A 13723-nucleotide genomic window follows, 5' to 3' on the forward strand; every position below is an offset into this window, starting at 1 on the left:
CTCGGGCTCACCTCGGCTCACCTCGGCTCACCTCGGGGCATCTAGGCTCCTCTCGGGTCGCCTCGGGCCGTCTCGGCTCATCACGGCTCCTCTCGGGGCCTCTCGAGCCGAGCAGCCACCGGGCCGTCTCACGTCATCGTCAGATCTCGGCGTGATCTCGGCGTGATCTCGCCTTGCCGAAGACGGCGTGCCAGCCGTCGAGCTCCTCCATCTTTCGGAAGGTGACCTGAGGAATGAGTCAGGACTGGCGTGTGGCTGAGTGAGGCGAGCTCCTCCAGCGTTCGAAAGGCGAGCCAAGGCAGATGAGGGCCCGAAATCTCCGCGTGATCTCGGCGTGATCTCGGCGAGAGGCGCACGTGGAAGCGCGGCGTGCGGCCGTCGACGAGGGAGAGGATGCCCGGGTTGAGGTGCGGCAGCTGCCACTTCGCCTAGTGAGCATGTCCCGGACACGTCCTGGACCCGTCCCGGACACGGGCGGAATCGCGGCTGCCGCCACTCTGCCTCGCCCATCACGCTCTGCCGCACGAAGGCGGTGTGGTCCTGTCGCATCGACCCCTCGAGCCGCGTGTCGCGATCGCCTGCACGGAGGCGGCTCCGAGTGGGGGCAGGGAAGGGCCGAGAAGAGGCGAGAGGCTCCGAGAAGGTGCAGGGAAGACCCCTACCTCGGCCGGCCACCCTCGGCCGCACCTCGGCCGCACCTCGGCCACACCTCGGCCACACCTCGGCCACACCTCGGCCACACCTCGGCCGCCCCTCACCTCGGCCACACCTCGGCCACACCTCGGCCAGACCTCGGCCACACCTCGGCCACACCTCGGCCATCTCCCGGCCACCTCCCGGCTACCCCTCTCGCCTGCCACCATGTAGTCTCCCGGCATGATCTTTGACACCAGCGACGCCCTGCGGCAGCTCGGCTCGAGGCGGTCGGGGGCCGGGCTCGGGGGCTGGGATGGGCGCCGCCAGGGTCAGGGCAGAGGTGCAGGGCCAGAGCTGGGGCCGGTGCAGGGCTGGCGGGGCTGCCTGTAGGTGGGCTCGTGCTGCGACTCGAGCAGTTCGACAAAGCGGCCGACTGTGCGCGGCATCAGGTCGTGGAAGAGCTCGACAACGAGGCGGCCACGGGTGATCTGCGGATCGCGGCCCATCTGACGCCCAATCTCGAAGTCCATGTAGCAGTGCCGCGCCGCCGGGGTCGGATCCTCCTCGATGCATGCGCGCGCGCGCAGCGCGTCTAGCCGGCGCTGCTTGGCGGAGTTCTCCTCCTCGAGCTTCTCGCGCTCGTCCAGCTCCGATTGCAGCTCCTTCCAGGCGTCCTTGCGCGGCCGCTTCTTGGTCGAGAAGTTCATGACGCGCGCACACTCTGCGCCAGCCCTGGGTTCCAACTTTTTGCGGGGTATGGTACGGTACATCCTGACCGCCCATCCCCGGTCTCCGGGAGGCTGGGTCTGTCAGCAGGCGGGGTATGGTCTTGAGGTGGGTTGCGTGAGCCTACCATACCATAGTCCATACCCCGCAAAAAGTCCGAACCCTGGAGCCTGGTGCGTGGTGGGGGGCAAGAAAAGAATTTTTGCGGGCGAACACTCACGCACTTGCCTTCGGGCCAATCCGCTAGGTTGGGCGTGCTTTCACAGCCTCACGAGAGTACTCTCAAGTTTGCACGCCGCGACACCAGTTCTTACTTCTCAGAGGGTCATCTGCAGCGAAGAGTCACTCACGTCTCACGAAGCTCGGTGGATGGGAAGTGCCCGTGCTCCGGCCCCGCGCCGTCGATCGTGACGCCCGAGAGCGTCACGCGCCGCGGCGGGCCGCCTGGCTCCTCCGGTGGCAGAAAGTTGATGCCCTCGAGCTGCGACGAGGCGGGAACGTACCGGACGCTGTAGCGTGCGACCGGCGTGCCGCCCTCCGAGGTGTGAGGGTCGCCGCGGTGGAAAATGAAGCGCGTGTGGATGATCGCGTCGCCCGGCTGAAGGGCCGGGCACTCCTTGATCGCCTCGAGCGCGGCGTGGCTGTCGGGACTCAGGCTCTGCATCTCGCAGGTCTGAGGCGCCTGCCGGCAGCTGGAGGCGTGAAGAGACGCCGTTCACGCCCGAGGCGGGCTCTCATCTCACAGGTCGGGTTTTGGGCAGATATGCATCTCGGTGCATCTCGGCGCATCTCGGCTAATCTTTCCTCGCCCGGCGGAGCAATGACCGCGCGCTGCGGCAGAAAGTCGGGCCGGTGCGAGCCGGGAGCATAGGCCAAGCCGCCGCCCGCCCCCGCATCCACCGCGTCCAGCGCGACCCACACGTTGACGCCAGGCCCGGGGCCGTCTCGCTTGGTCGGCCAGAAGAAGAAGTCGTCCACGTGCCTATAGTGGAAGCCCGAGGACGTGTCTCGGAAGTGTCTTCTGAGCTGGGCGGGGCGGACGACGAGCGCGCCAGCCGCAGCCGCGCTTGCCGGGAGAGAGGGAGAAGAAGCCGTCGCGAAGCACGTGGAGAGGCTTGCCGCGCCCGGCGCCACGCACCTCATCCGGCGTCAGTTGCTCGGCAGCGGCCGCGAGCGGCGAGCGGAGCGCCACATCGAGGAAGCAGGCGTGCTCGCGCCACGCCTCCGTCTTGACTGTGCCGTATGTCTCCGCGTTGGGCATCATGGTGCCGACACTTCGGCGCACTGCAAGCACTCGGTCGAGGAGATCGCCCTGCAGCAACCCACGCACAAGCACGACGCCACTCTCGTAGAACTCTGCGACCTGCTCCCGGCTGAGCGGACCCTCGCGGGCGAGGTCGGCCTCGGACGGAGCGTGGAGCTCGTGGCCGGCGGCGAGCGACGATGCGGACGCAACGGCGAACTTGTCGAGAGGCGGCGTTGCGGCCCTACACATATCGTCCACGGGAAGTCGCACGAGAGTGGAAGGGGACGCTCCCAGCCAGGTCGTCGGAAGTCGCCGAACCAGGTTCGTTGTGAAGAGCTGGCTGGGGCGCGCCACCCAAGAGCCTAGGTAGGTGCGGATCGGCAAGAGCGCAATCGATCTTTTTGCCCTCTATCACCTTGGGTTGTAAGAACTTGAAACACACCACGCAGGGGCACAGCAAGCACGGATAGCCGTTGAGGAGAAAGGGCATAAGGTGTATGCGCAGCCACGGCCGTGCCGCGGTGGGCGCGCCACCTCCCGCGAGCGCGGCGGGATCGGAATTGCGGCCGGAGGGAAGGGCGAGCCGCCGCCGCCGCCGCCATATACCATCAGCGACGACGACCGCGGCTCGCCCCAAACGCCAGGCGCTGGATCGGCAGTAGGGCTTGGGCGGCGCAGCGTAGGCCTCGAGCCACACGAGTCGCCGACAACCCCCCCTCATCGACGTGATGGCCGCACCCGCTGCCGGCCGATGCAAGCTGCCGCCTCCACCGCACCAGCGATACTGGCCGCGGCTCGCCGCCACGCGCCGGCTCGGAAGAGGGGCTATCGGCGGCGCAGCAGAGCGGCATGCGTCGTCATTCGAGCAGCACCAGGTCCCCTCTTCGACGTGACGGCCGCTCCCGGAGCCGGCCGGTGCGCGCCCGACCCACGCCCCCTCTCGTACCCCCCCGGTCCCCCTGCGCGGCGCCCCCTCCACTGCGCGCCGGCTCGAGCGCCTATTGCCAAATCGCGACTTTCGAGCGCAGTGCGTGCGCCCCACACGTCACGCGAGCGCAGGAGAGTTTGCGGCAGAGCAGTACCGTGTACTAGCCGGAGGCATCGCGCCGAAAACCCCGCGCATTCCGCCCCAACAAAGGCTGCAGGAGGCAGATGGCCAATAGCTGTCGTTTAGCGACCATCGTTACGAAATGTAGCGTTACCGGGAGCTCTCCAAGCTGTCTTGGGTGGTCGAGACAAGAAAACATAGGTTATGTCCGTAGTGAACATATCTTAAACCATTTTATTCTCTTTTGCTACATGTATTCTAGCATGCATTGCTAAATCTCTCTCTCTCTCGTCGGAATGTGAGACCCACACACCAAACAACAAAAACAATGCTTCAAGGCCGTCGGCACCTTCTTTGGCGACCCGGAAGCCTGCAAGAAGGAGCTCACCGCGCACCTCAGGAAGAAGCTCGCGCCGCTCGACGTCATCGACACGATCGTCGACACTGACTGCGTCACCAACACCTCGCAGCTCCGCCTCAACCTCGTCCAACGGATTGCCTGCGCAAAGACCAAGTACATTGCCGGCATCACGCCGCCCAATGTCGCGTGCGACGCTCTCGAGTTTGCGCACAACCGCATCCGCAAGTCCTTTGAGAGCATTGCTCGCGCCGACGCCTCGCCCCAGGCGCTCCGCGACCTCGCGTGGCTCCAGGCGCAGCTGCCGACCGAGATGGGCGGGTGCAACATCGACACCGCCTTCACGCGAGCCGACAGCGACTTCTCCATGTCGCTCCTCAAGAACTGGCGCACCCTCGTCGCCCACAACCCCGACTTCGCCCTCGACGAGGGAGGTGCGTCCAAGTACCCCACCATCGCCGCAGCCATCGCCACCTACGAGTCCGCCCTCTCGGACTGGAAGGAGGTGTGCGAGAAGCGCGCCGCCCGCGACAAAACCAAGTACTACACCGTCCGCGGCGGCTACCTGACTGAGTTCTACCCCAAGAGCGTCCCGCTCCCCGAGCCCGAGTCCCTTCCAGCTACCGACGCGATTCTCAATGGCACTTGCAAATCCACGTACCCGCGGCCGCGGGCGCTCGCTGCCATCAAGAATCACAAGGACTGGTTCGCGCACCAAGAGCTCGTCAAGTAACAAGGCGCGGGACGTGCACGTCAAGAACAACCCGTCCCTCGGAGACAGCGCCGTCAACAACCGCGAAGCCTCGCGCTTCGTCTCCGCCTCAACGCCTTTCGCCGGCAAAGCCCTCGATGTCCGTGTCGACGGCACGTACGCCACCGCCCTCTCCTCCGACGCCCTCCAGGACGAGCTCCAGCGGAAGCTCGGCCTTTGGCTCTCCGTGGCGCTTCCCACCCTTCGGGTCGCGCTCGAGCGGGGCATGCCAGTCGATTTCTTCGGCGACTACCTTTACAACAAGGCCCACCACCGGCGGCCCCACGACGGCGTCCTCGCCGCCTGGGCGGACGCGATGCGCGCCCCGGCCAACGCGCCGGTCGTGCACGGCGACAAGGAGAAACCAGAGCTCACCCGGCAGTACAACGAGGGGTACAAGGTCGACCTCGCGGAACCCCACGCTGGCCCGGGAGGATGCGATGAGGTGAATGAAGTCAAGCTCTGGACGCCCCTCCTCAAGACCTCCTCGGCGGGCGTTGGCAACGCCTCGAGCGGCGGCACGCCCGCCTCCGTTGGCCACTCCTACGCCTTCGGCAACACCGAAGAGAAGGCCCGCCGCCTAAACATGGGCTGCAAGGCGCGCGGGCAGCCCGGCCAACCCTTCGACCACAAGAACGGCCACGGCTACGTCAAGGCGCATCGCGGTTTCTACCACGACGCGATCTTTGTCAAGCGCAACAACTTCAACCTGCTGCTCCACGAGACGTTCGGCGGCGGCTTCTCGCCCACCGCCGTTCTCAAGCTGCGCCGCCTCGCGCGCAAAGCCGCGCGCGGCAGCGTCGACCGCACGGCCTACTCGCCCGCGTACTCGCTTTCTTTTATGTCCCACCATGCAGAGCGCATCTCTCTCTCTGTTGTGCGAGGCGTGAACCGCGCCATTCGCTCTCACCTGGCAACCCTGTCTGCACGTCTCGCGCGCGCGTGAACAGGGCTCCAGGCCCCAAATGACGTGTGAGTGTTAGAGTTGTTTGGTATTGCTAAAAATCTCTCTCACACACACACCAAAATCAAGATTCTAATTCTTCTACCCCCACGACTCGGAACACGAATGTGACAGGACCATCGGGTCCTTCAGTCAGCCACCAAAGCGGGATCACCCGAGAGCAGCTGAGCCTGCCTCTGGCCTCGCCTCCCTCTCCTTCAGGCATTCGTGGCATCCTATGGGTCGTCCAGAGTATCGACCTCTGGCGAGTCAGCCAGTCACTTGATGACACCATGAAGTACAGCGATCGCCATCTCGCTGGCCTCTCCGCAAGGCCCCCCGACCGCGTCGAACTCATCGGCGCGGGCTCTCTCGGCTACGGGACCGGCCCCAGCTTCGGCTGAGGGCTAACAAGCTGCCGAGCCCAAATCACTGTGAGAGTCGTGATTTCTTGTTTCGTTTTGTTGGTTACCCATTAGCGCGGCTCGACCTCTTTGAGTCACTGCCTTCCCGCGGTTTTGCTGTAGAGCCTCTACAACAAACTCTACAGCAAAATCGCGCTCTACATCGCTCTACAACGCACGCAGTTCGTCCCGCGCCCGATGTAGAGCTCTACAGCTCTACAGCGCTCCAGAGCGCTCTACAGCTCTACAGCTCTACAGCGCTCTACACTCTACATCCTCTATACACCCTCCCTCAGCACTCAGCGCGGCATAGCCGCTAATCAGATGACCAATGGAGGCCGGCTCCTCTGGTTGCAAGGCCTCCAAGAGTCGGCGTGTCTCCCCGAGGGAGCTGGAACCGTGAACTCGGGCTCGCCCTCTCGTTTTAAGGAAGTTCAATACCTTCCCCTCGGGACACAGGTCGATATCCGGCTCAAACATACGACCCCGCTGAGCGCATAAGCCGCCCCGGCGCCACCTCCGATTTCGGCCGTATCGGCCATTTCGCTGGGGCGGCTTATGCGTTTCTCGCCAAAATGGTAAAGATGTCGAGCCAAAGCTGTCGACGCCGAGTTCGGCACCCGATTCGCCTTAAAACTGAAGGAGGGGGCGCGGCTCGGAGATGGCAAGGCACGGCGAGGGCAAACGTGCGGCTATTATGACGGTTTAGGGGCTCCAAAACCTCCTAACAGACAGTATGGACTCGTGAGCAAGATCTGCGTCACGCCGCCCGGCTTAGGGCTTTCCGGGATGAGGCATGAAAGGGACGTCTCCTCATCCGGCCATTTGACCTGATGATCACTGATCTGGTCGCGGCTGTCCGACGCCCCGTCGGCTACAGCAAGGCGACGCCTGGAGAGGCCCGTGCCCTCCCCATTGGAGCCACCGCCTCCCATACCTCCAGCGCCGGGTCGTACCGCTCGACCGAGCTGATGCCGTCGTCGTTGTGGCCTCCCACGGCGTACAGCTTGCCGTCGAGCACCGCCACGGCGTGAGAGTCCCGTGCCGTCGCCATCGGCGCCACCGCCTCCCACGCATTCGTAGCGGGGTCGTACCGCTCGACCGAGCTGAGGCGGTCATCGCCGTACCCGCCCACAGCGTACAGCTTGCCGTCGAGCACCGCCACGCCGACAGCGCTCCGCGCCTCCGCCATCGGCGCCACCGCCTCCCACGCGTTCGCTGCGGGATCGTACCGCTCCACCGAGCTGAGGCGGCCGACGCCGTCGCTGTACCCGCCAACAGCATAGACCTGGCCGTCGAGCACTGCCACGCCGTGATTCTCGCGTGGTGTTGTCATCGGCACCACCGACTCCCACGACTGCGTAGCAAAGTCGTACCGCTCCACCAGGTCGGAAGTTGCGGTGTCCTCACTCTGGCCGCCCACCGCGTACAGCTTGCCGTCGAGCACCGTCACAGCGAGCGCGTCCCGCTCCTCCGCCATCGGCGCCACCGCCTCCCACGCATTGGCAGCCGGATCGTACCGCTCGACCGAGCTTAGGTAGCCACCATCGAATCCGCCCACAGCGTACAGCTTGCCGTCGAGCACCGCCGTGCCGACATGCGTTCGTGCCGTTGCTGACGGCGCCACAGCCTCCTCCTCCCACTCGTCTGTGGACGGGTCGTACCGCTCCAGCGAGTTAATGAACTCGTAGTTGCTGTCTTCGCCGCCGATCACGACCAGGCGCGGCCTCTCGCGCTTCTTCAGCGTCTCCTTCCAGCCGCGGCGCCACGCGCGGCACGTCCCCTTGATGGCGTGCTCCGTGGTCGGCAGCTGGGCGAGGATGTGCGGGGCGAGGTCCGGCGAGAGGAGGACCTCGGAGAGCACCCACTCGGGCTGCTCCACGAGCCGTGCGGCGTGCTCCTCCGCCACACGCATTGCGGCGGCGCTCCAGAGGGGCGCCTGCTCGTCGATGAAGGCGACGAGCTGCTCTGGCGAGAGGCCAGACAGGCGGGCGCCGATGCGGTGGGAGACCATCTCGAGCCGATGCTTTGCGTTTTCTTTTGAGCTAGACTTCGTTGTTAAAAAGCGAAGGCACACACAACATGACGTCAAACACACGATTGCACGCACCGCACCGCACCCAGCACCCGCGCCCGCCCCCCCGGCCCCCGCCCCGCCCAGGCGGGAAAGAGATGAGGAGATGGGACAGCAAAGGAGGAGCCACGAACACGTATGGGAGGGTTCAGTAATGCGCCACGCTGCCCGGCGTTTCTCACTTTCCGGGACAGCCCCGCCCTTTTGAGGCAGGAAAGTGACGGCTACCCCGTACGCCCTGTTGCTGCGACCCCTTCGCCGACCGCCCATCCCCCCTCCCCTTCCCCAACCCCGACGAGCCGATGACCAAGCCTCTGCCAGCGCGCCCCCGAGCCCCCCCCCCCCCCCCCCACACACACACACACACACACACACCGCCACCACCACCACCACACACACACACACACACACACACACACACACACACACCGCCGCCGCGCGAGCGCCGCGCGGCGGCACACCCAGCTCAAAAGTTTTCTTTTTAGCTCTTTTCTTCTCCCTCCTTCCCACTCACTCCACCACGAGGCACCACCCCCTATTACAGCGACGGGTGCAATTTGGGAGCAAAAGAACAGATGCGCTACGGGAGATTGAGAAGTGAATAAAATGAGCCAAAATGCCACATACCTCAACACAAAATCTCAAAACGAGACGTTCGGCGGCGGCTTCTCGCCCACCGCTGTTCTCAAGCTGCGCCGCCTCGCGCGCAAAGTCGCGCGCGGCAGCGTCGACCGCACGGCCTACTCGCCCAGGTACTCGCTTTCTTTTATGTCCCACCATGCAGAGCGCATCTCTCTCTCTGTTGTGCGAGGCGTGAACCGCGCCATTCGCTCTCACCTGGCAACCCTGTCTGCACGTCTCGCGCGCGCGTGAACAGGGCTCCAGGCCCCAAATGACGTGTGAGTGTTAGAGTTGTCGTTTGGTATTGCTAAAAATCTCTCTCAAAATCTCTGCCTCTGTGTTTTCTTCAGTCCTCCCATCCCTCCCTTGGGTTGTCTGTTTTCTTTCTTTTTAACTGGGCGGCCAAATTCACACCTCGCGGGACTACTCGCAACTCGGGACTACTTATCTCTATTGGCTAGCCATTATGTTTTCGTAGCGCGCGATGACTATGTTGTGCCGCTGTGTGAGCGCCTCACGTCGGGCCTGCTTGTACTTACCGACCAGCGCATCGTTGTTTGGGCTAGCTTTGAGCTGCAACATGAGGTCTTCCATTTGCGCGAGGCTCATCTTGAGCTTTCGCTCGGGGTTCTTTGTGTTGGAGGCCTGGTCCTCGGAAAGCTGCTGCTGGAAGACCTTGTCGAAGTCAAAATCTATCCTCCGCGCTGGACTGTTGCAACGAATGTTTCTACTGTTTTGCTGAGCGCTCAACCGCCACGCCCGCGATATCAGCATGGTTCCCAATTTCCGCGTCCGTCCATCCGCGCCGCGAGGAGAGTTAATTCAAGGTCGCCTCCCGCTTGAGCACTTGAGCACCGGATAGGGTCGATTCCGCATGGTACGGGACCCCTCGATCGTCGCCCGCTGTAATGTGACGATGATGTTTCACTGCGGACTCAACGAGGCGCCGCCACGCGGCGCCGACTGACTGGTCCCCATGTCCCATTCCTCGTAGAGCCCTGGGCAAAGAAACCAGCACCTCAACCGGCTTCCCTGACTGAGCGTCACTCACAGCTCGGTGATCGCGCCGGCCGGACACCACTGTAACGTCCGTTCCGGGCATTTGAACGCGACCTTCGGGGGCGAAGACATGGGCTCTATGGCTCAGACTGGACTCCTCTTGGTCCCTTCTGATGCCCTAGGCCACACCTGGGCCTTGCCTGGGGTCCTAGGGGCCGGACAGGGTTTGCGCCCCCCGAAAGTGGCAGCGGGGAACCTTATCCTTAACTTGATTCCCGGATGCGCGTCTCACGGCCGGGTCACGGGGGACGGGGAGGGAGGGGGGTCGATCCGTAAATCCGTATAATCTACGCGACTTTAACCGTCACTTCCACCTAAACACCCTGCCTGCTTGCTCCGCTCATCAGCTCGCCGCCGCCACACGCACCGCAGTCCGGGGTTTGGCCTGTGCCACAGCTAGCCAAAATAAAATACGCCGGCAGTAGCGTAGAGGGCGTCGTGTAGCCCTCCTTTTGGTACATAGTTCTGCCGCGGCGGGTGGACTCGGCGTGCGGTGGCGCTACGCACATTTCTGTGATGGTACCGCTGCGCATCCCCGGCAGCACGACGCGACGACGGTGGCCGGCGCTTGCGCACCAGCCCCGTCCGCCGCCGGTTCCGCGGCCGCGGTCCCTTTCATAGCTACGCGCGCCATGGATTCCACGGCGTCTGAAGGTCTTGCTGAGGCGGTGGTCGCTGCATGGCACTATACGCGTGTGACACTCACTGCTATAGGTTAGTACGGCATGCTGACTGTAATAAGGCATATGCGCCACCCACGTACCTCACTCTCTACGTACACACTCACTCTCTACGTCGGTCGCGCTGGACGGCAGCGCGTCCCCAGCCTCGCCGTCGCTCTTCTCGCCGTCGCTCGCCTCGCCGCTGGTATCGCCTCGCCGCTGGTATCTCGACCAGCGTGCCTGTCTCGACGACAGCGTGCCCGGCCAGGGCCTCGCCGTCGCGTCCAAGCGCAGCCGCTCCGATGCGCCTCCTGCAACTCCGCGGGCTGCCGCAGCACGTAGTGTCGGCCGTACTCCGCCACGCCCGCGAGGACGTCAGCCGCTCACCGTCTCGACCGCCGCCGCGATTGGCGGAGGGGCTCGACCCGTCGTTCCGTGACCTCCCGCGCCAGCGAGGGCTCCTGGTGCGCCGCCCGTCGGTCGACGCCCTCGCCCCTGCGCTCCACCAACGACGCCGTCGCTGTCCTCGCCGACGTGACCGTGATTCGAGGGCAGCCCATTCGCCCTGACCCCCCCCTGGACGCGTCCACCCTCCGTCCAACATTCGCGATCCCTCTTTTACATACATAAAAATCTCTCTCTTCCCCCCAAAATCAAGAGAGAGAGCTTCTAAGAATCTCTCTCCAAAATCAACACGCCCGTCAGCCCGGACGTGCCTGCGGGCGGACGGCAACGCTTGCCACTCTCGCCGTGTTCACGCGCTTGGCTGCCGAGAGCACTTTCAAAGCGTCACTGTGCGGCGCGAGCGGCGGCGGCGAGCTTGTTGAGGTTGCCGCGGTTGCGCCTGCCCGCCTTGGTCATGAGGGGCACCATCTCCCGGCCTTCCCAGCGCCACACGCCGCCACGGTGGGAGGTGAGCAGCGAGGCGGTCGGCGCCGAGAGGCCGAGCGCCTCGGCCGTCACCGAGGCGCTGCGCCGCGATGGCTCGAAGCGGAAGACGAGCGAGGGCTGGAGGAGAGCGGTGGCGAGGGAGAGGAGGTTCGTGCTCAGCGATGCCGCTAGGGCAGCCAGCCCGCTCTCTGAGGAGAGCCCGCCGGCCCCGCCCGTGGCTCCAGACCACGCGACTGCGGCACCTTTGAGCGGGCAGCGGGCGATGCGCGTCCCTTCATCCCACGAGCAGTGCGAGGTGTCGTAAAGCATCAGCGGGGAGCCCAGCCCAGCGACGTGAAATACTCCCAGGAAGGGCAGGCCAGGCGGCGACCCGCCCTGCAGGCTGCTCACCGGAAGCGCACCCGGCTCGACAGTGTCGACCAGCGACGGCGCACACAGCCAGAGCATCGCCACGAGCAGCAAGGCCGGGTGAGCCGTCGCCAGGTGGAATGCCTGCTCGTGGGGTCGCAGTGACCAGCAGGTGCGGCCCGAGTAGCGGCTCTCCCAGTAGTCCCGCGACACCTGCGTGCACGAGGCTCGGGTGGAGCGAAAGTGTAGCACTGAGCGAAAGTGTAGCACTGGCGCAGAGATTGAGGACGCCTCACCGCATAATTTCTCCGCCGTATCCAACCGAGGCCCAGCGCGAGGAAGAAGCGTTGGGTAACGTGGTGCCCGACCGCGATGAGGCCGGCAGTAGCGATCGCGACGAGGCCGGCTGCTGGGAACAGCATCGAGCTGTGTGTGTGTGCGAACCCTCTCCGTTTCGGAATCGTAGATAAAGAATTCGCCGCGCGCCGATCCCTCCTTTGCCGTCCTCCCTCGAGTTGTTTGTTTTCTTTCTTTCTTTCCCTCCTTTCCTCAGCATTTCTTTCTTTCTTTCTTTCTAGTACTGTGGGAAAGAAAGAAAAGGAGCCGCACGGGTAATGGAAACAAGCAGGGAACCTCCGGGAGAAGGAGAAAGAAAGAAAAGAAGAAAGAGAAAGACACCAGCCAACGGAGCGATGGGATAAATAAATAAATAACACGGGCACGCCAAACGAGGGGTGGGAGAAGGACAGGGTCCCCACCTGCACGAGCAGGATCTTGTAAGGACGATCAGGGACACAGGGGAACGGGAGCGGGGAGCGCGATGGGAGCATGGCACTCCGCGAAGTCGCGCGTTTCTTACAGCTAGTGCGCGCCAGTCCCGTGCCCAGTGTAAAAAAGAAAGAAAGAAAGAAAACAGACACGCCAAACGAGGGATGGGACGAGGACAGGGTCCCCACCTGCACGAGCAGGATTTTGGAAGAACGATCAGGGGGACAGGTGGGGCTCTCCTGCTCCTGACAAGGGACACGACAGGCTCGCAGCGCGGTGCGCGGTGGACTCCCACAGTGTATAAATAAATAAATACAACGGACATCCCAAGCTAGGGCTGGGTCGAGGACAGACACGTCCCCACCTTTGCAGGATTTTGCAAAAGCGAGGGGGGAGGGCGCATCGCCGCGCGGAGAGGGCTGGGCACAGGGCACAGGGGATCTCTCTCGCATAGGATATGCACTCGGCGGCACGAGGGCAAGGCTGGGCGTCCTATGTTTGTGCTCCCCCCCGGACCCCTCGCTCTCGGGCACTAACCATCTGACCACTCATCGACGGGGCTTGGCGAGCGGCCGCGCTGCGGGGCAGGGCTGGTGAGGATGGGCTCTGGCCACTCGCCCGTGCGGTGTTGTGCGACGGAGTTTTGTCGTAAAATTCTTACAGCTGCCAAGGCGCGGGAAATCTGTCACGCCTCTTCGCGCCCGAAGCACCGATGAGCTCATCGCCCCTCGCCCTCTCCGCCTCCGGCAGCTCGCGTCGCTCGGCGAGCTCCCCGCTGCAGTCGTCCGACGTGGCCAACACGCCGGCCGGCCCGCAGGCTGGCCAATCGACGCTCCGCTCGTCGCCGCTCGTCACGCCGCACGCTGGAGGCACGCCCGGCTCGCGCGCCTCTCCGCTGAGCCTGCTGGGATCGCAGCGGTCGCAGCGGTCGCGCATCACGCCAAACAGCCTCGGCCGCTCCAACCCGCCCAGCTCGGTTGGCCGCGGCACTGGCACCGACCCCGACGACGGCAGCGGCACCGGCGGCGACGGGCCGTCGGCCAAGATCTGGGGCACCACCGTCGACGCGAAGCAGTTCCGCCGCGCGGCCAAGGCCTTCTTCACCGAGTTCCGCGACGAGTCGCAGGACCTCGAGCAGGACCCGTACTACATGCAGCTGCTCGAGCAGACCCTCGCCACGCTCGAGGA

The 13723-nt window shown here is 64.4% G+C and overlaps 2 protein-coding genes across 2 annotated transcripts; one reads left to right on the forward strand and one right to left on the reverse strand.

The window, feature by feature from the left end:
- Nucleotides 1-3336: 3336 nt before the first annotated feature.
- EMIHUDRAFT_250492 (hypothetical protein) lies at nucleotides 3337-6613 on the forward strand (the record flags this gene model as incomplete). Its single annotated transcript, XM_005756985.1, has 2 exons — nucleotides 3337-3483; nucleotides 6572-6613. The coding sequence occupies 2 exons, from the start codon at nucleotides 3337-3339 to the stop codon at nucleotides 6611-6613; spliced, it is 189 nt and encodes a 62-aa protein (XP_005757042.1).
- Nucleotides 6614-11317: 4704 nt separating this feature from the next.
- Nucleotides 11318-13471, reverse strand: EMIHUDRAFT_250495 (hypothetical protein; the record flags this gene model as incomplete). The annotated part of the gene is made up of 3 exons (XM_005756986.1): nucleotides 11318-11980; nucleotides 12064-12176; nucleotides 13246-13471. The coding sequence occupies 3 exons, from the start codon at nucleotides 13469-13471 to the stop codon at nucleotides 11318-11320; spliced, it is 1002 nt and encodes a 333-aa protein (XP_005757043.1).
- Between the last annotated feature and the right edge of the window lie 252 nt (nucleotides 13472-13723).

The sequence above is a fragment of the Emiliania huxleyi genome (assembly GCF_000372725.1).
Source record: "Emiliania huxleyi CCMP1516 unplaced genomic scaffold EMIHUscaffold_933, whole genome shotgun sequence".
In the NCBI taxonomy this organism is placed as follows: domain Eukaryota; phylum Haptophyta; order Isochrysidales; family Noelaerhabdaceae; genus Emiliania; species Emiliania huxleyi.